At 40.0% G+C, this 23384-nt stretch overlaps 1 protein-coding gene and 1 long non-coding RNA gene across 3 annotated transcripts; one reads left to right on the top strand and one right to left on the bottom strand.

The window, feature by feature from the left end:
* Positions 1-1401: 1401 nt before the first annotated feature.
* On the bottom strand, positions 1402-5829 carry LOC146558282 (uncharacterized). The gene is made up of 2 exons (XR_014888451.1): positions 4115-5829; positions 1402-2200 (listed from the first exon to the last, which is right to left on the bottom strand). It is a non-coding gene; the product is annotated as an uncharacterized LOC146558282 (long non-coding RNA).
* Positions 5830-9554: 3725 nt separating this feature from the next.
* Positions 9555-22452, top strand: LOC146558281 (inositol polyphosphate-4-phosphatase type I A-like). Of its 2 annotated transcripts, XM_085245769.1 has the most exons (7): positions 9555-10521; positions 10894-10979; positions 13233-13416; positions 13482-13692; positions 14745-19739; positions 21654-21698; positions 22272-22452. In XM_085245769.1, exons 1-4 carry the CDS (start codon positions 10399-10401, stop codon positions 13533-13535), a joined length of 447 nt encoding a protein of 148 aa, XP_085101895.1. In that variant the 5' UTR covers positions 9555-10398; the 3' UTR covers positions 13536-13692; positions 14745-19739; positions 21654-21698; positions 22272-22452. The 2 variants fall into 2 exon arrangements, with proteins under 2 accessions (XP_085101895.1, XP_085101894.1); XM_085245768.1 differs by lacking the exon at positions 9555-10521 and adding an exon at positions 20459-20558 and having other exon boundaries at positions 10564-10979; positions 13233-13692; positions 22257-22452.
* Positions 22453-23384: the final 932 nt, after the last annotated feature.

Here is a 23384-nt window from a genome sequence, read left to right as displayed (position 1 = left end):
GTGTACAAAGAGTACAGCAGGGGGCTCAGAACACACCCCTGGGGGGCTCCAGTGCTGAGAGTGGTGGAGGCTGAGACATGTCCGCCCATCCTTACTGCCTGTGGTCTGCCAGTTAGGAAGTTGGAGATCCACTGACACATAGATGAGCTGAGTCCCAGATGCTCCAGCTTGGTGGTGAGTGTGGAGGGAATTATGGTGTTAAATGCAGAGCTGTAGTCTATGAAGAGCATTTTAACATAATTCCCCCTTCTAGTGTCCAAGTGAGTGAGTGATGTGTGGAGGAGATGAGAGATGGCATCGTCTGTGGAACGATTTGGACGGTAAGCGAACTGTAGTGGGTCCAGTGTGTCTGGTAGTGAAGAAATGATGAAGTCTCTGACCAGGCGTTCAAAGCACTTCATCACTACTGAGGTGAGGGCTACAGGGTGATAGTCATTGAGAGAAGCAGGGTGGGGTTTCTTCGGGACAGGAACAATGATGGACTCTTTGAAGCATGTGGGGATCACCGACTGAGATAAAGAGATGTTGAATATCTCAGTGAATATCTAATTTGTGCTTTGGACTGTCACCAGATTTCTTCTAGAAGTTTCTTGCCAGTCAGCAACTATCTTGGCAACACCACTTGAGTTTGTGTGTTGCATGCTAACATCCTTATCATATGTGTAATAATACTAAAGCGTCATCTTATGCACACACAAAAAACAAATATGGCTCCTTCGTGCAGGGTTTTCTGGTATGTTCATTTATGCTTCCCAATTAAAAAAAAAAAAGAAAAAAAAAAAAGAAAAAGCAAAGTTCTTGCTTCTCAGCCACTGCGGCCACATCCTCACCGTTTTTTTAGGCAGTTATATAAACATACTGTGAGTGAGTCATAAGCTTAAATACAATAGTTGAAGGAACAAAAACTTAATGTTTAAAAATACCAGTCAAATCTGATTAAAGTAAATAAATAATAAGTATACAATGTAGTTTTAAGACTTCTCAATGTTTCGTAACATTAATGTTCTATGAACTCGTGAGTCCAGAAATCTGAATGTCATGAAAAGTATTTATTATTCGTGTATTATTATTTTACAATACAAGGTTGTTTTTTTCCTGATACTTCATGCAAACCACATTTCTCCAGGCCTGTCCTAATCAGCTTACTCAGTATCACTAGATCCAATGCTGCTCCTCCAGCAGAGCACACAAAAGTAGGAGAGACCAGAGATGCCATGGCTTAGTTAGGAGACTGTTTGCTTCAAGGCCACTAGAGGGTGCTGCCATAAAACTACAATAAATGAATTGACCTTTTGACCTGCTCACACTCTTATGCAAAACCCTGCTGATGACACACACACACACACACACACTCTAGGTCTGACCAACCGTCTCCACCGTGGGCAAAAAGATGACAGTCAATAAAATTCTAAAATTTTATTTATAAACACAATGAATAGTAGTTAAAAGTCCAGTGTCCCATTTAGGTACAAAGTAAAAACACACAGTCCAAGGCCAGAGCCAGCTATGCCACAAAGCCAGTTGCACTCCACACGTTGTTCACTTCAACAGGGGTAGCAATTGTCCTCTGAGACCCACCACCCTGTAAGTAGAAAGCCTGCACAGAGCGACAAAATAAGACAATTCACTATATAATTCACAGCCCATCCATCCCAAACATATCAGATCATTAGAGGTTTTGTCACATTACATACCTGCACTGAGAGACAAAATAACACAGCAGTGTTTGTAATGTGGGCTATAAGTAGACTAGCATATCAGTGCAATCAATTACACCTGCCTCCAATTAGTCCAGCCCTTTTACAGTCATTGACTGGGTGAGAAAACACGAGCAAATCAACCCAAGAGACAAGCAGGAAGACTCTCTGAAGGCTCCTGTGGCTGCACAGGCAGTCTTACAATTACGAGGTTGGAGAGTTGTTGTTTCAAAATGTTCACACTGATTTCACATGCTCATTAACTCACAACCAGCTGACCATATATATTTCTGCTGCTGAGCTGCTTTTTGATGGAGATTTTCTGAATTTATTTTGCTACCATAAGAGCAGACTCCATGCTGAAAGCATGTGCACTGTCACTTGCAATGAGTGGCACTAATGACGCTAAATTTAATTACAGGTCATGGACAGCCTTCATAAATGCTCATATTACTCACCCACACTGACTTCCAGCACAGGTTCATCTGGGTCCTGACTATTTCCTGCAAAGTAACACAAACGTCATCAGAACATTAAGTCAGAGAAACAACATTTGGAGCTTTTGTACATGATAAATTATACTGCAGTAGTAAAACAAAGTCAAGCAGCAGTACATTTATTAAAATCACCTTCAGCTGTAATATTTAAACTGATTTAGTGTCAATTTAGATTATGTTGAGATTAAAATGAAACTAGTACCCTTGTAATGTCTTTTTAAATTAGAGGTAAATATTTGTATATTTTTTACATAATATAATTATATTTACTGGATTTTCTCTCTATTGTAGTTTAGTATTATAGTTATTACTTGTTTTTTATTGACTTGTCTTGTTTTTACAATGATTTGCTCTGAATGCAGCCTTTAAAGAAAAGACTATCTGTTCAGTAACTATCCATCAGACTGGGTCCATGTTATCAGCCAAATGGGTAATAATTAAAGTAAGTTTTGAATTACGTATATTTGGGTGTTTAGGTGACACTTTTGCAAAAAATATATATATAATTAGGTTTAAAAGAACTAAACATGTATGTATTTAAAAACAATAAGTGTGTTAGAATTACTACAGCAACAGCTTGTAGCTCACTGTACTATTTTTGAGCACAACTTTGGTGCTTTTGCCTCATTTTTAAATCAGTGATCCCAGTAGCACAGTCTAAGCAGAGACCTCAGTGCTTGGCAAACAATCAATAGAATCAATATAATTATTAAAAAGAAACAAAATAAATGCCAACCATATAAAAAAAAACATAAACTTAAGGAAAAAACTAAACTTGATTTTGTGTCTTTAGGCTATTGTTAACAGCAAGCATGAGGTTAGTGCATATGTATTATTATTGGAAAGATTACTGCAAAGAAAAAAAGGTTGAACCAGGAGGGGGCGATATTGCTCTTCTTACCATGAGTTACATGCAGGCTATTACTTACCATGTCACTCACATTTATTTCACAAAACAGCTGAACCCACTTAATTCGATTTAATTGTATTTATGCAGAGCTGAATCACAACAACAGTCTCCTCGAGGTGGTATAGATTGTAAGGTAGAAAGTCTACAATTAAAAAGAAAAAACCTCAATACAGTGGGAAGGAACAACTCACTTTTAACAGGAAGCACCCTCTGGCAGAACCACGGTCAGGGAGGGGCAGCCCGCTGCGACCCTTTGGGGATGAGGAGACGAAAAAGGGGACAAAAGACACACTGTGGACGAGAGCCAGAGATGAACAAGAACTAATTATTGAATGCAGAGAGGTGTATAAACACATGGTGGGAATCCCCCAGCAGGGTAGTCCCAGGGTAACTAAGGGAGGATTCATGGTCACCTGATTCAGCCCCAGCTATATGCGTTGGCAAAAAGGTAACTTTGAAACTTAATCTTAAAAGTAGAGATAGTGTCCGTCTCCTGCATTCAAACTGGGAGCTGGTTCCACAGAAGGATGATCCCCTTCTACTTCTAAATATCCTAAAAACCACAAGGAAGCCCACAGTCTGAGAGCAAACTATCAAACTACGAGGTCTTTAAAATAAGATGATTATTCAAGACCTCATGTGTGATGGGAAGGATTCTGAATTTGATGCTGGACCCACAAATCATAAAAGAGAAACACTAACTCACACACACCAGAAAGTGCCAAGAATTATAATTATATGTAATTTAGTTTTGCGTTCCTTTATAATGCTTTCAACTATACAAATAAGACACTTCATGGGGGCGCCTGAGCCTTGTAGACACAACAAATACTGAACAAACCTCATGCGCCCTGTTGTTGACAAAACGATAAAAATGAATGTGTACTTCTGTCTTATTTAGGTCATTTTTGTAGTTTTTGTAGACAGACTACTGTAATTTCTCAATAAAATGTCGCTTATTATCGCTCACTCTCAAGAACAAAAACGTGAGTAATTTCCCAGTAGCTCACCATATTTGGGATCTTCTAACATCCACACTTCATGTTTAAACGGTGGTGCGGAGGCGGTGTACCGTCGCAGGCCGGATGTAGCATTCAGCGCGGTGTGCCTTTTTTTCAGTTGCTAAGCAACAGATTTGTCCCGCCCCTTTCGTTATGACGGGGCGGGCCAGTCCTTTGACTGGTGACGTTACAAAGAAACGTCAGGTGACGTTACAAAGAAACCTTAAACCGACCTTATATATAGACCTGGCTGTTCAGTTGAAACGCATTCACACAGCGGGACAGCAGCGCTTTAAACGTTCAAACACGGAGTTTAACACAAAACAACATTTTAGACATAAAAAACAAAAAAGTGAAATGGCAAGCTCGAACTGTAACACAATGACAAATGATGAAACAGTTCAGACCAATGGGGATAATTCTACAGTACATGCTTTGGTATCCCTCTTGAATAACTTGTTCAGTAGTTTTTCGATCAAGCAGTGGGGAGAGCTTATCTCAGGCTATCCGGATTGCTTCACCGCTAAGCGGCTTGTAGGTTTTGTAGAGGACGTAATGGACCTGTGTGCACAGTCAGTAGCAGTATCACCACTGAGGTCTTCCCAGAACTCCCCTGTACATGAAAACTGTTCTGTCCACACCACTACTGGCAAAACGGTTTTGTCACGTGTGAAATTTTTGGACGATTCTGCTGAGCAGGAGTTTGATACAGCACAGAATATAGATGCTAACAGCCAAGAAACAGCTAACACAGAAGAAAGCTGTCAAAATGCTGACCAACACAGTGCTGCAAAAGCAGAAAACAATCCAATTCCAGATCCCCAGCAGCAGAAATCCTGTGTTGAACATGAAGCCAGCATCCCACCGTTAACAAACGTAAGTCAAACGGAGTCATATAAAAAGATACAGCATCACAGATCTTCTGTAGACTGTGAGCCACCTGAAAAAACCTTAGACTTTGAAAGATGGTTAGAGACATTAATTCAGGCTGTGCTTTCAAAGCTTGGTAAACTTTTAAAGTGCCCTCATTCTCACCAAAAACGTTTGTTGGATCTACTCTTGGACAAATTCAAGGGGATGGATTTGCATTTAGACCGAAAAGTGCAGAATTATTTTGACTGCATTGCTAATGCGATTTTCACTGATATTTGTGACAAATTACATAAATTGTCACTAATATCATTGAAAATGGGGAGGAGTGGGGAGGAGGATTCAATGAATTTAATGGAACAACCAATATTTAATATCATAACTACTTCAGTATTCCAAGAACACCTGTTGGCAGTAACAGTTACTGATAGACTGGAATCATATGAAAAGAAAGAAAGATGCAGATTTTCAGTGGAAATCTTTGTGGAAGGACTGATTTCCCAGGTTGCAAAAAAATCAGGCACAGTCTTCAGCATTGAAAGTGCTGAAGCTATCTCCAACCGGCTTACCATGAAAATCTGGACTGAAATCAGGGCCAGATACGACAAAATCCCACCAGAGAAGTTCAAGAAACTCAGCGAGAGGGTTTTCAAATCCCTCTGTAAAAGATGGAAGCATGCATCTTTGGTGACATTCTGGCAATTAAACTTCCAAGATCTTGATGAAGATATTGTTAAAACTTTCAAAAGAAAGATATTCCCAGAACCAAGTTGCATATCTAAGTGCTTCTCATCGGTGCGGGCATTTTTTGGGAGGTGTAAGGGAAGAAACAAAGTTTCCACTTTATAGTGACGTCGTGATATCAACAGCAAAATATTTTCTAAAACTCACTGGACACTTTAAATGAGCTAGTTTTACATTTAGATCAGATCAAGTCATTTTTGAAATCCCCAGGAATGGTCGCGGCAGATGGCCACCCCGCCCTGAGCCTGGTTCTGTCGAAGGTTTCTTCCTCTTAAAAGGGAGTTTTTCCTTCCCACTGTCGCCTCGTGCTTGCTCAGAGGGGTTTGTTCTTTTGGGGTTTTCTTTTTAATACTGTAAGTTGTTACCTTACAGTGTGAAGCACCTTGAAAACACCATTGTTTCCTTTGGTGCTATACAGATTGAAGTGACTTGCACTGATAACATAACTAAGCTGGGACTTTAATTTAACATCAATAAAATTATAAAAATATTACATCTTGATTTCTGCTTGTTTTCATTGTCTGTGACTTAATGAATACAAATGTGTAATTTAACAGATTCTTTCTTTATGTTAGTCTGACCGGTGATTCCACGTTGGCCTTAGGTGTTGGCGCGGATACGCTGCAGCCCCTGAGCCATTAATGGCCCAGCACACTACAGTAAAAACAAAACAACAGCCATCTGTCCAACTAGGAAAGGAAAATAATAAACTGCCTCCTTGGAGGCAACCTGACTCAAAACAGTTGCAGTCCAACTCAGACCGACTGCAATCACTCTCAGGCAGATTGATGAAGATCTGCAAATAACTGTTGTCTAATTTATAAACGCAGACAGATTGCCAACACGTCTGTTCACAATAGAGGACTGTACTTACATGGTTGCAAACTGGTTGTTATCTTGCTTATATGAAAACATTGCTTTGGAGCAATGAAACTCAAACACATTCATTTTTAAAATGCTTCAAAATGAAATTTTGAAGCATTTGGCTTTATGCTTTGAAAGTGCCGTTGTGAGTGGGAGTGTGAAATCCTTACTTGATGTGTTCCCTTTGCCTTTACTGTTTTCAGTTTTATCAGTTTTCAGTTTTATTTGTCATATGCAAGTTAGCACAGGGTCAACATTGCAATGAAATGTGTTTGACGAGCAGCAGTCACTCAGCAGCATGGTACAGTAGAAGAAAATATAATAAAATATAATAAAATAAAATAAAAAATAGAAAAATAGTAAAGAGCAAAATATTTGAAAGACGTGGTAAAAGAGAAAAGATGACTAAATATATATATATGTATCTATAAATATATGTACACTAGTGATTAAATAAGAAAATCTTGAAAAGAAATATGACGGGAGGTCAGATGGGATATTGCACAGGAATGAGCAGCAGAAAATTACAGTATTACTCAGACTTTTAATAGTCATATTGTCAGTTTTGGCCGACGGTCATGGGTCACTTCCACTAAAATAGCACGAGACTGGAGTAAAATGTACTTTATTAATGAGAACACATGGTGATACAGCAAAGAATCCAACCCTTCTGAAAAGCAAATGGCTTCCTGTTATACTCTACCTGATTCAGGTGAGCATCTGGAATAGACCAAGTCTGGGGGTCAGCAAACCAAAGGGAAACAAAACCCTCCCCATAAGAAAACCACTACAATATAACCAACACGATATAACACATCATAGACATATGAAGATTTGTAACAAGTCCTATAAATAACTCCATAACATATAAACTTCAGTCTCTTCTATATACATTAAAACAGCGGTCCCCAACCTTTTTTGCGCCACGGACCGGTTTATGCCCGACAATATTTTCACGGACCGGCCTTTAAGGTGTCACAGATAAATACAACAAAATAAAACTAGTACCGATACCGGAAAAAAAGAAGATTTATTCATAACACACGTGAAAGACCCAGGAAAACAGAGTTAACGATAAAAACGATAACAAAATAACGATCAAAAACGATAAAAACTCTGAAAACCATACATTTCACACCCGAGCCTCATCTCTCGACCAAACGACGGTCCGTGGCCCGGCGGTTGGGGACCGCTGCATTAAAACACCTTAACCACAGTTAGGTTTCAGCCCTCGTTGACTCAGAACAAAGTAAGACAATCAGAGTTCGATTGGTTTTTACTTGTGCAGGGGAAGCCTGGTCGGATTCTCAGAGTTGCAAGCTCTACACCCAAACTCAGACAACTCCAACTCCAGCCTCCACTCGCAGCCTTTTATTGAATGAAAACAGTTACACAACCGCCCATTGTAAACCCCATATGTTGTGTGGTAAAAGCTAAGGCACTGTGTGTGTGTGTGTGTGTGTGTGTGTGTGTGTGTGTGTGTGTGTGTGTGTGTGTGTGTGTGTGTGTGAGTGAGAGAGAGTGTATGTGTGTCTGTATACGTGACTTCCTGCTTACAAACGTTTTAACCGCATCTCTAGTCATAAAAGGGTCATCTCCCCTCAACCTCGTATATGGCTTAACCTCTCTAACAGTCCACCATTTACATGGTGAGCCCATAAAGGGCAGGAAGTGAACATTCCTTACCAAATAAGGAAACCAGAATCTTACATAGATTGTGCCTGCAGTTGAAAACTATAGCTAGTAACATCCCCAACATCCTACATGTGGGGGAGGAACAGAAAATATCTGAACATACAGTTCAAGACAAGGTCCAAGCACAATAATGACAACTTTTAACAAAATCACTCCAACACACACTCCCCTAGCCTGGCACATTGGTTTTCTCCAGGAGCTCATAAGCAGGTGATTGAGCTGCTTTTACTCTTTACAAAGTGAGTACTGTTAACACTTCTCTTTTTACATATACAACTAATTTAGGTTACAGACAAATGATTAAATGTGAACAGCTCTAACACAGGTTCTTTTCCTGACACAGGTAGGATGGCCAGTCCCCCTGTCTCTTCACCTTTAACGAGTCACTTAATTAACAACCCAAAAAGCCTAATAAAGAATCACAATCAACCAGTGTGTGTTTTTCTTCATTACGGTTTTTAAATACAAATCAGTCAGTCAATTAATAAAAATACAAGTAAGGGTAATGGAACCCCTGGTCTCCATTACACACGTAAATACCATAAAGACACTAAGTCGTAGAGCTCTGAACTCCTTGCTTCTATGATATTTACACTTCTTCTTGGCCTTCTCCTTCACTCTGAGTCACTCCAGGATAAACGCATCAGCTCAGACATACAATAATTAAAATATGTGTAGGTGACCGTTTGGCAGAAGACGATGTCGAGGCGGTACTGCAGTGACACGTCCGTGGCTATCGTCGGGGCGGTGTCCTGCATCAGAAGGAAGTCAATAGACTTCTTGGCTTTGTTGCTCATCATGGCGCTGTAGTCCGTGGGCGTGGCCTGCAAAAAGTGTAAATAAACCATCAGAGACCAAACACAAATATGCCTTCCAACCACTAGTTTAGACAACATCTTGCAAAGAGTGTGTATTTCAGAGTGCAGTTGTTTTTAAATTTGACAGAAACAGAAATAAAGACGGAAGAGAAGGACAACAGGGAAAGCAGAAGCACCGACACACTGAAATCTTTTAGGGTCAAGCTCCAGAACTAGCCACAAATCCTGCTGGAAAGAACCTAAAAATACTTAAAAATACTTGCAGAGATCGAATGGAGCCGTTAACTCAAAAGCCTGGTGTCAGGCATGTTCTTTAATAAATAAGAAACGAGCTGATATGTTACAGACCCCAGTCTTTACGTAAGGAAAAAGCTGACATTTAGAGAGAGAGGTCTGGGCTTCTCTGCTTGGGCTGCTGCCCCCGCGACCCGGCTCCGGATAAAGTGGAAGAAAATGGATGGATGAATGAATCTTGAAAATGAACAAGTCTTCCAGTACAGAGTAAAATGTGAGAGTGAAAATATTGCGTGTACTTAAAACCCCTGGAGGGTCTTGGGTCGATTTGTGGCTATTTTCAAATTTTGATTACATGCCATTTGCACAGTGTTGAATGGACTATAGCCAAATTCTCCAAAAAAAAAGTTTGATATGATTTTATTTCAAAATTCAAGTCTGACTTCCTTCAATTAGCTTCAGTGGCTAAGCTACAGACAAACTTACACTATTGTGCTTAGTGGTCGATTTGTGCCCCATTGAAACCCATTATAAACGCTATTTTTCACTGCAAATTAATTACGGTCAAAGGGATCGTTGATGTTTAGCGTTCATTTTCATTTTGCAGGACGGGCCTTAGAGTTGTAATGTTTTTATTTGTCCACCGGGTGGCGCCCTTGCTCCACATTTGACCCCGGGCTGGAAAACAGCGGGCTGCTTAGATAGACCTGCGGGAAATGAAGCCTCATTTCCGGCGTGCAGCAGCGGCTTTGCCCGCTGATCGGGCGGGACAATTTTTTGGTCTCTAGGACCGTGAGAGGGTGCTTTTTTTTTTTTTTAGTCAACAGGAAATGACGTATTTGTTGTCACGTGGTATCGGGCGTGTGTGCTGGAAAAACGGGTCCCCGGTGATCGTGCCCCGGTAACAATGGCGTGTCCAGCGGGGTGGCCTGGGGGGGCACAGGCCACCCCCCAAACCAGACTGGCCACCCCAGGTGCCACCCCAAAGGCAAAACAATAAAATTCAATCAAATATCAAATGTCCGATTATGTTTTCACGGTGACGCTCAGATATCCGAGTGTAAGTGAATGCAGCATCGCTTCTGCGCTATGCGCATCACGTTAGCAAAGGTAGGAGAGCCAAGCGCGAAAGATGGCACTGCAGGAAACAATTTTTCGGTGAAAGAAAATGAGGACAGAATAAATGTCCCGGTAAGTAATATCAAGTTTGTTGAGTTTAGTAAACTTCGGTGAAATTAGAATACCAAGGAAAAAAATAACACTTAAAGAATTATTGCAGCTGTGGAATATTTCAGACAGTATGCTACTGAGGGCAGCTAACATAAGAGTTATGAGTTATAAGATATAATCTAAGTCGTAACATTGCTGTATGGAGCTGCAGATTTGGTTGCAGGTTAACATAGCTGGACTGGCCATCGGGCATACCGGGCATATCCCCAGTGACTTATTTTTTATTTTTTTTGTAATGGCATGAACAATGAGAGGTGGTGGATTGGCCAGATGCAGGTCGATGTGTAGAAATAACTCCGTTGTTTGGTGGTGGCTATGACGGGGCTTCCACAGAGGCAACAGGTGGATGAGGGAAGGGGAGGCAGGAGGAGAGACCCGAAGCAGCCACCAGTCCGAGTGTCAGGTGAACTGAACTTCAGGTAAGAAGTTATGACCTGCAGTCTATCTGGGTCAGATATAAACCAAGTTTAGGTGGAGTTTATTTTCATGTTGCTGACTTTTTACTGTCAGTTGCAATAACTCATACTGCGTTCTAGCCAGTTTGACGGAGTTTTTATACAGCTGGGTGGGTGCTATGATGTTACTGATAGTGAACTTTATTTTATTCATAAGGTTAGTAGAGTTGCCAACGGCTCCTTAAAAAAATGGAATGGTCCCTCATTCAGAGAAAATATTACACGTTTCGTATTGAGCTGAGAAGAGACGCAGTTTGTCCCGAACTTTAGCTAGAATGGAAAAAAGACACAAAGCTGGATTTATTCTGTCTTTACGCTGCACAGCTGCCTCTTCTCTCATTCTCTCCCCTGCCTCTCCTGTTGCTACTTCAATCATGAAACTGATCAATGATCAGCTGATCGGCTTTTCTCTCTTGTTTATCGCCCACTTTGCGCCAGAAAGAGGAAACCAGCAGATGTTGCGCTAAACAACAGCAGCACGTTTAAGCTTGATCAGCTGTTGTTAGAATGTATTTAATATTAATTTCTAGTATCAGCTGATGTTTGCTGGAGCCACAGCTGTAAAGCTGTTGGTCATGATGTCTGTTTAGATATGTGGTGAGAGGGAAACATGAAGATGAAACCAGGAGATGTCCTTACTGAACCATCAGAGCTGAACAGGTGATGGAGAAACAGGTTTACCTTTTAGGTGACATGAATGAGTTGAAGGGAAGTTATGAACTGTTTCTGAGAGACAAATAACACCAGGATCCTTTTTTATGTAGCAGACAGCTGGTAACTGTGCAGGGGCGGGTCTAGCAAAGTTTTGCCAGGGGGCCAGGTAGGGCATTAACAGGGAAAGGTGGGCACAAAGAAATACTTTTCTTTCTTATTCTCATTTAAAATACCTAGTTTTTATTAAATAATTATCTAAATCTTACAACCAAAGTTTTTATCTGACGTAAAATGTATAGAAATCATACATATACCAACAAGACTGTACATCACTGTCACAACAGGGTTTGTTTTCAGTCAAAGTCTTTATGGCTTTACTACCTGGTGGGTCGGTCTGTAGTAAAAATGCCCAATTTTTTTGTCCCAGTCCAGCCCTGCAGGTTAATACTGGCAGTGTCACCATGCCAGCTGACTGTATTTTATCATCAGCCAGTGTTGTTCTTTATCAATATTACCAAAGTTTACGATAAGGCAGCATAGAAAGTATTTACTTGCTTTCAGGTTTCATTCAAATGTTAGTCTTTTCAGTTGTTTCCCCACTTTTTTCCTGTTTCAAAATCAAACACCAGTTTGTGAGAAGATTATCTTCTTTTTTTAACAGGCAGATAAAGTTTTGCATTGGCATTGGCTAATTTGTCAATTGTTTGTTACAAATGTTCGTATTTTAATTTTCAAAAATGTTTTTGCCCAAAACATATGTGCACTATATGTCAGTAAAAATACTATGCAAATATTGTTGTCCTTGACTGCTGAGTAAACACTGACAAAGCACTGATTGTATCTCTTGTACTTTATCAACGCAGTATCTAAAAACTTTGCACCGTAGTGGTTAAAATCTCATTCTAATAAGAGTTAAAAGTGCATTTGGTTATTAGGTTTATAGGATTATTGAATTATGGTTAAGGGTTGGTAGAATTTTTTTTTAAAACATTATCTGCCAATTAAATCTGCCACCCTTCTCCAAATCTGTGCCCCTACCTGGCCCCCCCAACAAAAATTTTCTAGACACGCCACTGTACACAGATGGTCTGAATTTGTGAAGCGAGTGGTATCGCATTTATCGAAGTCGGCTCCTCGTTGTTTTTTCTAAGCCACGATTAGGCTCATTGAGAGCAGGCATGTGCATGCAGACAGTGTTTGTTTTTACATCTGGTGGGTAACGTCCCTCCCTATATTTTTGGAACAGTACCTCTGAAGCTTGATTTAGATTTCTGCAGGAAATTTACGTTCTAACTTCAGATGTAACACCTCTTAACACTAAACCGGTCCATCATGCTGTTGTTTCCAGTTACAGCGTATATTTCCTGCTGAAGCATATTTCAGGCATAAGACAGAAACATTACAAAAATATACACCTGCAGGCCACTCTATTGTCTTTATTTGACTAAATGCACTAAATTGCTGCCACAAGCTTTTGAACACATGTACCTAATAAAGTGGCTGGTGAGTGTCCTCAGTCCCAGCTCGGATACAGATGTGTCGGTGTGTCTTTGTTCCCTGCAGTAGTGCCCTCTCCAGCTCAGTCATCATCCACATACCCCAGGACACTGTCCGAGCCAAAGAGATCATCGCCTACGTCAACACGCTGAAGACTCAGGTCAGCTATTACGCAGAGAGGCTGTCTCAAGCTGCCAAAGACCAATCGGCCAGCGGACTGGAGTGGACGCTCGCCAGTCTGGTTGACAAGGTACTAAAAGTGTTTGACGTTACGTGGGGACGCTTCATATTTCATTCATACCCTCTTCCTTTCAGACCCGTCAGCTGGTGGCAGTGTGCGGCTGCAAGCTGCTAGCTTCAGCTATTTAGGCCCTGAACGCAGTACGAGTACATCGCAACCAAAGCTTCTCCTTCCGCTGAGTCTGAACAAGTAGTGCTCCGCAATGACCAGGATACGCTGAGAGCAAAGTACAGCGGTCACAACAGCCAGTCGTCACTGCACGTGGACTGGCACGAAGAGGAGTGGGTGAGTTGATCAGCAGTTATTGGCTGTTTTCTGATTCCAGATTTTTTATTTCTTTAGCATGACAACAGACAAGCTTAGTTTCTTGGCACACATTGTGGATACAGCTTGATATCTTAACTACACTCTGAACTCTGTTTTTCTTTTCTTGTTGCTTCTTCTTCTTCTTGAGTCATCCCTCTCATGTTGATTTCCAGCTCAGGTCACTCCTTACTTTTAAGAAGTTGGAGGATTCGTGAGCAGATTTTTCCTTCACCATATCAGCTGACTTTATTCTATGAGAAAATACTCTTAAATGACTCGTCTTTAAAAAGTGTTCAGTGTTTTATGTCTGGTCTGTGTGTCATCTTTGTCTTTACAATGTTGCAGCAATACTTTAGTAATGATATGATATGATATGATATGATATGATATACCTTTATTAGTCCCACAAGGGGAAATTTAAATGTTGGTTTAGTGTAAGCTCAGCTTTTTAACTAATGTAAGAAGTGTTATGACTGACTCGTTTTTAATACCTAAATCTGGCCTCAGTGCACAAACCTAAATGAATCGGTACATATGAAAGCGCCCAAGTCACGAGCTGTGTTCAAGGACATGGATAAAACAAAAAGGTTCAAATTTTTGCCCAAAAACCCCACAAATCAGTGTCACTGTTTTAAAATCTGCTGCGAGACCGCTCTAAATGTCAGCTTTTTCTTTACGTAAAGACTGAGGTCTGTAACATATCAGCTCGTTTCTTATTTATTAAAGAACATGCCTGACACCAGGCTTTTGAGTTAACGGCTCCATTCGATCTCTGCAAGTATTTTTAAGTATTTTTAGGTTCTTTCCAGCAGGATTTGTGGCTAGTTCTGGAGCTTGACCCTAAAAGATTTCAGTGTGTCGGTGCTTCTGCTTTCCCTGTTGTCCTTCTCTTCCGTCTTTATTTCTGTTTCTGTCAAATTTAAAAACAACTGCACTCTGAAATACACACTCTTTGCAAGATGTTGTCTAAACTAGTGGTTGGAAGGCATATTTGTGTTTGGTCTCTGATGGTTTATTTACACTTTTTGCAGGCCACGCCCACAGACTACAGCGCCATGATGAGCAACAAAGCCAAGAAGTCTATTGACTTCCTTCTGATGCAGGACACCGCCCCGACGATAGCCACGGACGTGTCACTGCAGTACCGCCTCGACATCGTCTTCTGCCAAACGGTCACCTACACATATTTTAATTATTGTATGTCTGAGCTGATGCGTTTATCCTGGAGTGACTCAGAGTGAAGGAGAAGGCCAAGAAGAAGTGTAAATATCATAGAAGCAAGGAGTTCAGAGCTCTACGACTTAGTGTCTTTATGGTATTTATGTGTGTAATGGAGACCAGGGGTTCCATTACCCTTACTTGTATTTTTATTAATTGACTGACTGATTTGTATTTAAAAACCGTAATGAAGAAAAACACACACTGGTTGATTGTGATTCTTTATTAGGCTTTTTGGGTTGTTAATTAAGTGACTCGTTAAAGGTGAAGAGACAGGGGGACTGGCCATCCTACCTGTGTCAGGAAAAGAACCTGTGTTAGAGCTGTTCACATTTAATCATTTGTCTGTAACCTAAATTAGTTGTATATGTAAAAAGAGAAGTGTTAACAGTACTCACTTTGTAAAGAGTAAAAGCAGCTCAATCACCTGCTTATGAGCTCCTGGAGAAAACCAATGTGCCAGGCTAGGGGAGTGTGTGTTGGAGTGATTTTGTTAAAAGTTGTCATTATTGTGCTTGGACCTTGTCTTGAACTGTATGTTCAGATATTTTCTGTTCCTCCCCCACATGTAGGATGTTGGGGATGTTACTAGCTATAGTTTTCAACTGCAGGCACAATCTATATAAGATTCTGGTTTCCTTATTTGGTAAGGAGTGTTCACTTCCTGCCCTTTATGGGCTCACCATGTAAATGGTGGACTGTTAGAGAGGTTAAGCCATATACGAGGTTGAGGGGAGATGACCCTTTTATGACTAGAGATGCGGTTAAAACGTTTGTAAGCAGGAAGTCACGTATACAGACACACATACACTCTCTCTCACTCACACACACACACACACACACACACACACACACACACACACACACACACACACACACACACACACACACAGTGCCTTAGCTTTTACCACACAACATATGGGGTTTACAATGGGCGGTTGTGTAACTGTTTTCATTCAATAAAAGGCTGCGAGTGGAGGCTGGAGTTGGAGTTGTCTGAGTTTGGGTGTAGAGCTTGCAACTCTGAGAATCCGACCAGGCTTCCCCTGCACAAGTAAAAACCAATCGAACTCTGATTGTCTTACTTTGTTCTGAGTCAACGAGGGCTGAAACCTAACTGTGGTTAAGGTGTTTTAATGCAGCGGTCCCCAACCGCCGGGCCACGGACCGTCGTTTGGTCGAGAGATGAGGCTCGGGTGTGAAATGTATGGTTTTCAGAGTTTTTATCGTTTTTGATCGTTATTTTGTTATCGTTTTTATCGTTAACTCTGTTTTCCTGGGTCTTTCACGTGTGTTATGAATAAATCTTCTTTTTTTCCGGTATCGGTACTAGTTTTATTTTGTTGTATTTATCTGTGACACCTTAAAGGCCGGTCCGTGAAAATATTGTCGGGCATAAACCGGTCCGTGGCGCAAAAAAGGTTGGGGACCGCTGTTTTAATGTATATAGAAGAGACTGAAGTTTATATGTTATGGAGTTATTTATAGGACTTGTTACAAATCTTCATATGTCTATGATGTGTTATATCGTGTTGGTTATATTGTAGTGGTTTTCTTATGGGGAGGGTTTTGTTTCCCTTTGGTTTGCTGACCCCCAGACTTGGTCTATTCCAGATGCTCACCTGAATCAGGTAGAGTATAACAGGAAGCCATTTGCTTTTCAGAAGGGTTGGATTCTTTGCTGTATCACCATGTGTTCTCATTAATAAAGTACATTTTACTCCAGTCTCGTGCTATTTTAGTGGAAGTGACCCATGACCGTCGGCCAAAACTGACAATATGACTATTAAAAGTCTGAGTAATACTGTAATTTTCTGCTGCTCATTCCTGTGCAATATCCCATCTGACCTCCCGTCATATTTCTTTTCAAGATTTTCTTATTTAATCACTAGTGTACATATATTTATAGATACATATATAAATATATTTAGTCATCTTTTCTCTTTTACCACGTCTCTCTAATATTTTGCTCTTTACTATTTTTCTATTTTTTATTTTATTTTATTATATTTTATTATATTTTCTTCTACTGTACCATGCTGCTGAGTGACTGCTGCTCGTCAAACACATTTCATTGCAATGTTGACCCTGTGCTAACTTGCATATGACAAATAAAACTGAAAACTGATAAAACTGAAAACAGTAAAGGCAAAGGGAACACATCAAGTAAGGATTTCACACTCCCACTCACAACGGCACTTTCAAAGCATAAAGCCAAATGCTTCAAAATTTCATTTTGAAGCATTTTAAAAATGAATGTGTTTGAGTTTCATTGCTCCAAAGCAATGTTTTCATATAAGCAAGATAACAACCAGTTTGCAACCATGTAAGTACAGTCCTCTATTGTGAACAGACGTGTTGGCAATCTGTCTGCGTTTATAAATTAGACAACAGTTATTTGCAGATCTTCATCAATCTGCCTGAGAGTGATTGCAGTCAGTCTGAGTTGGACTGCAACTGTTTTGAGTCAGGTTGCCTCCAAGGAGGCAGTTTATTATTTTCCTTTCCTAGTTGGACAGATGGCTGTTGTTTTGTTTTTACTGTAGTGTGCTGGGCCATTAATGGCTCAGGGGCTGCAGCGTATCCGCGCCAACACCTAAGGCCAACGTGGAGTCACCGGTCAGACTAACATAAAGAAAAAATCTGTTAAATTACACATTTGTATTCATTAAGTCACAGACAATGAAAACAAGCAGAAATCAAGATGTAATATTTTTATAATTTTATTGATGTTAAATTAAAGTCCCAGCTTAGTTATGTTATCAGTGCAAGTCACTTCAATCTGTATAGCACCAAAGGAAACAATGGTGTTTTCAAGGTGCTTCACACTGTAAGGTAACAACTTACAGTATTAAAAAGAAAACCCCAAAAGAACAAACCCCTCTGAGCAAGCACGAGGCGACAGTGGGAAGGAAAAACTCCCTTTTAAGAGGAAGAAACCTTCGACAGAACCAGGCTCAGGGCGGGGTGGCCATCTGCCGCGACCATTCCTGGGGATTTCAAAAATGACTTGATCTGATCTAAATGTAAAACTAGCTCATTTAAAGTGTCCAGTGAGTTTTAGAAAATATTTTGCTGTTGATATCACGACGTCACTATAAAGTGGAAACTTTGTTTCTTCCCTTACACCTCCCAAAAAATGCACGCACCGATGAGAAGCACTTAGATATGCAACTTGGTTCTGGGAATATCTTTCTTTTGAAAGTTTTAACAATATCTTCATCAAGATCTTGGAAGTTTAATTGCAAGATTGTCACCATAACCGCTGCATGCTTCCATCTTTTACAGAGGGATTTGTAAACCCTCTCGCTGAGTTTCTTGAACTTCTCTGGTGGGATTTTGTCGTATCTGGCCCTGATTTCAGTCCAGATTTTCATGGTAAGCCGGTTGGAGATAGCTTCAGCACTTTCAATGCTGAAGACTGTGCCTGATTTTTTTGAAACCTGGGAAATCAGTCCTTCCACAAAGATTTCCACTGAAAGTCTGCATCTTTCTTTCTTTTCATATGATTCCAGTCTATCAGTAACTGTTACTGCCAACAGGTGTTCTTGGAATACTGAAGTAGTTATGATATTAAATATTGGTTGTTCCATTAAATTCATTGAATCCTCCTCCCCACTCCTCCCCATTTCCAATGATATTAGTGACAATTCATGTAATTTGTCACAAATATCAGTGAAAATCGCATTAGCAATGCAGTCAAAATAATTCTGCACTTTTCGGTCTAAATGCAAATCCATCCCCTTGAATTTGTCCAAGAGTAGATCCAACAAACGTTTTTGGTGAGAATGAGGGCACTTTAAAAGTTTACCAAGCTTTGAAAGCACAGCCTGAATTAATGTCTCTAACCATCTTTCAAAGTCTAAGGTTTTTTCAGGTGGCTCACAGTCTACAGAAGATCTGTGATGCTGTATCTTTTTATATGACTCCGTTTGACTTACGTTTGTTAACGGTGGGATGCTGGCTTCATGTTCAACACAGGATTTCTGCTGCTGGGGATCTGGAATTGGATTGTTTTCTGCTTTTGCAGCACTGTGTTGGTCAGCATTTTGACAGCTTTCTTCTGTGTTAGCTGTTTCTTGGCTGTTAGCATCTATATTCTGTGCTGTATCAAACTCCTGCTCAGCAGAATCGTCCAAAAATTTCACACGTGACAAAACCGTTTTGCCAGTAGTGGTGTGGACAGAACAGTTTTCATGTACAGGGGAGTTCTGGGAAGACCTCAGTGGTGATACTGCTACTGACTGTTCACACAGGTCCATTACGTCCTCTACAAAACCTACAAGCCGCTTAGCGGTGAAGCAATCCGGATAGCCTGAGATAAGCTCTCCCCACTGCTTGATCGAAAAACTACTGAACAAGTTATTCAAGAGGGATACCAAAGCATGTACTGTAGAATTATCCCCATTGGTCTGAACTGTTTCATCATTTGTCATTGTGTTACAGTTCGAGCTTGCCATTTCACTTTTTTGTTTTTTATGTCTAAAATGTTGTTTTGTGTTAAACTCCGTGTTTGAACGTTTAAAGCGCTGCTGTCCCGCTGTGTGAATGCGTTTCAACTGAACAGCCAGGTCTATATATAAGGTCGGTTTAAGGTTTCTTTGTAACGTCACCTGACGTTTCTTTGTAACGTCACCAGTCAAAGGACTGGCCCGCCCCGTCATAACGAAAGGGGCGGGACAAATCTGTTGCTTAGCAACTGAAAAAAAGGCACACCGCGCTGAATGCTACATCCGGCCTGCGACGGTACACCGCCTCCGCACCACCGTTTAAACATGAAGTGTGGATGTTAGAAGATCCCAAATATGGTGAGCTACTGGGAAATTACTCACGTTTTTGTTCTTGAGAGTGAGCGATAATAAGCGACATTTTATTGAGAAATTACAGTAGTCTGTCTACAAAAACTACAAAAATGACCTAAATAAGACAGAAGTACACATTCATTTTTATCGTTTTGTCAACAACAGGGCGCATGAGGTTTGTTCAGTATTTGTTGTGTCTACAAGGCTCAGGCGCCCCCATGAAGTGTCTTATTTGTATAGTTGAAAGCATTATAAAGGAACGCAAAACTAAATTACATATAATTATAATTCTTGGCACTTTCTGGTGTGTGTGAGTTAGTGTTTCTCTTTTATGATTTGTGGGTCCAGCATCAAATTCAGAATCCTTCCCATCACACATGAGGTCTTGAATAATCATCTTATTTTAAAGACCTCGTAGTTTGATAGTTTGCTCTCAGACTGTGGGCTTCCTTGTGGTTTTTAGGATATTTAGAAGTAGAAGGGGATCATCCTTCTGTGGAACCAGCTCCCAGTTTGAATGCAGGAGACGGACACTATCTCTACTTTTAAGATTAAGTTTCAAAGTTACCTTTTTGCCAACGCATATAGCTAGGGCTGAATCAGGTGACCATGAATCCTCCCTTAGTTACCCTGGGACTACCCTGCTGGGGGATTCCCACCATGTGTTTATACACCTCTCTGCATTCAATAATTAGTTCTTGTTCATCTCTGGCTCTCGTCCACAGTGTGTCTTTTGTCCCCTTTTTCGTCTCCTCATCCCCAAAGGGTCGCAGCGGGCTGCCCCTCCCTGACCGTGGTTCTGCCAGAGGGTGCTTCCTGTTAAAAGTGAGTTGTTCCTTCCCACTGTATTGAGGTTTTTTCTTTTTAATTGTAGACTTTCTACCTTACAATCTATACCACCTTGAGGAGACTGTTGTTGTGATTCAGCTCTGCATAAATACAATTAAATCGAATTAAGTGGGTTCAGCTGTTTTGTGAAATAAATGTGAGTGACATGGTAAGTAATAGCCTGCATGTAACTCATGGTAAGAAGAGCAATATCGCCCCCTCCTGGTTCAACCTTTTTTTCTTTGCAGTAATCTTTCCAATAATAATACATATGCACTAACCTCATGCTTGCTGTTAACAATAGCCTAAAGACACAAAATCAAGTTTAGTTTTTTCCTTAAGTTTATGTTTTTTTTTATATGGTTGGCATTTATTTTGTTTCTTTTTAATAATTATATTGATTCTATTGATTGTTTGCCAAGCACTGAGGTCTCTGCTTAGACTGTGCTACTGGGATCACTGATTTAAAAATGAGGCAAAAGCACCAAAGTTGTGCTCAAAAATAGTACAGTGAGCTACAAGCTGTTGCTGTAGTAATTCTAACACACTTATTGTTTTTAAATACAGACATGTTTAGTTCTTTTAAACCTAATTATATATATATTTTTTGCAAAAGTGTCACCTAAACACCCAAATATACGTAATTCAAAACTTACTTTAATTATTACCCATTTGGCTGGTAACATGGACCCAGTCTGATGGATAGTTACTGAACAGATAGTATTTTCTTTAAAGGCTGCATTCAGAGCAAATCATTGTAAAAACAAGACAAGTCAATAAAAAACAAGTAATAACTATAATACTAAACTACAATAGAGAGAAAATCCAGTAAATATAATTATATTATGTAAAAAATATACAAATATTTACCTCTAATTTAAAAAGACATTACAAGGGTACTAGTTTCATTTTAATCTCAACATAATCTAAATTGACACTAAATCAGTTTAAATATTACAGCTGAAGGTGATTTTAATAAATGTACTGCTGCTTGACTTTGTTTTACTACTGCAGTATAATTTATCATGTACAAAAGCTCCAAATGTTGTTTCTCTGACTTAATGTTCTGATGACGTTTGTGTTACTTTGCAGGAAATAGTCAGGACCCAGATGAACCTGTGCTGGAATTCAGTGTGGGTGAGTAATATGAGCATTTATGAAGGCTGTCCATGACCTGTAATTAAATTTAGCGTCATTAGTGTCACTCATTGCAAGTGACAGTGCACATGCTTTCAGCATGGAGTCTGCTCTTATGGTAGCAAAATAAATTCAGAAAATCTCCATCAAAAAGCAGCTCAGCAGCAGAAATATATATGGTCAGCTGGTTGTGAGTTAATGAGCATGTGAAATCAGTGTGAACATTTTGAAACAACAACTCTCCAACCTCGTAATTGTAAGACTGCCTGTGCAGCCACAGGAGCCTTCAGAGAGTCTTCCTGCTTGTCTCTTGGGTTGATTTGCTCGTGTTTTCTCACCCAGTCAATGACTGTAAAAGGGCTGGACTAATTGGAGGCAGGTGTAATTGATTGCACTGATATGCTAGTCTACTTATAGCCCACATTACAAACACTGCTGTGTTATTTTGTCTCTCAGTGCAGGTATGTAATGTGACAAAACCTCTAATGATCTGATATGTTTGGGATGGATGGGCTGTGAATTATATAGTGAATTGTCTTATTTTGTCGCTCTGTGCAGGCTTTCTACTTACAGGGTGGTGGGTCTCAGAGGACAATTGCTACCCTTGTTGAAGTGAACAACGTGTGGAGTGCAACTGGCTTTGTGGCATAGCTGGCTCTGGCCTTGGACTGTGTGTTTTTACTTTGTACCTAAATGGGACACTGGACTTTTAACTACTATTCATTGTGTTTATAAATAAAATTTTAGAATTTTATTGACTGTCATCTTTTTGCCCACGGTGGAGACGGTTGGTCAGACCTAGAATCTGTGTGTGTGTGTGTGTGTGTGTGTGTCATCAGCAGGGTTTTGCATAAAAGAGTGTGGTCAATTCATTTATTGTAGTTTTATGGCAGCACCCTCTAGTGGCCTTGAAGCAAACAGTCTCCTAACTAAGCCATGGCATCTCTGGTCTCTCCTACTTTTGTGTGCTCTGCTGGAGGAGCAGCATTGGATCTAGTGATACTGAGTAAGCTGATTAGGACAGGCCTGGAGAAATGTGGTTTGCATGAAGTATCAGGAAAAAAACAACCTTGTATTGTAAAATAATAATACACGAATAATAAATACTTTTCATGACATTCAGATTTTTGGACTCACGAGTTCATAGAACATTAATGTTACGAAACATTGAGAAGTCTTAAAACTACATTGTATACTTATTATTTATTTACTTTAATCAGATTTGACTGGTATTTTTAAACATTAAGTTTTTGTTCCTTCAACTATTGTATTTAAGCTTATGACTCACTCACAGTATGTTTATATAACTGCCTAAAAAACGGTGAGGATGTGGCCGCAGTGGCTGAGAAGCAAGAACTTTGCTTTTTCTTCTTTTTTTTTTTCTTTTTTTTTTTTTAATTGGGAAGCATAAATGAACATACCAGAAAACCCTGCACGAAGGAGCCATATTTGTTTTTTGTGTGTGCATAAGATGAAGCTTTAGTATTATTACACATATGATAAGGATGTTAGCATGCAACACACAAACTCAAGTGGTGTTGCCAAGATAGTTGCTGACTGGCAAGAAACTTCTAGAAGAAATCTGGTGACAGTCCAAAGCACAAATGAACATGTTTAATACTCGTGCAAGACCCTGTGGGAAGGTGCCAGATTGCTGTATTTTGTGTGAATCAGGAAAAGTGCACG

The sequence above is a fragment of the Mchenga conophoros genome, linkage group LG15 (assembly GCF_057382185.1).
Source record: "Mchenga conophoros isolate Kocher_MC1m ecotype Shallow Benthic linkage group LG15, M_conophoros_male_GT1.1, whole genome shotgun sequence".
NCBI classification, from domain to species: domain Eukaryota; kingdom Metazoa; phylum Chordata; class Actinopteri; order Cichliformes; family Cichlidae; genus Mchenga; species Mchenga conophoros.
Note: the sequence above shows the minus strand (reverse complement) of the source record. Positions and strands in the feature narration are given on the sequence as shown.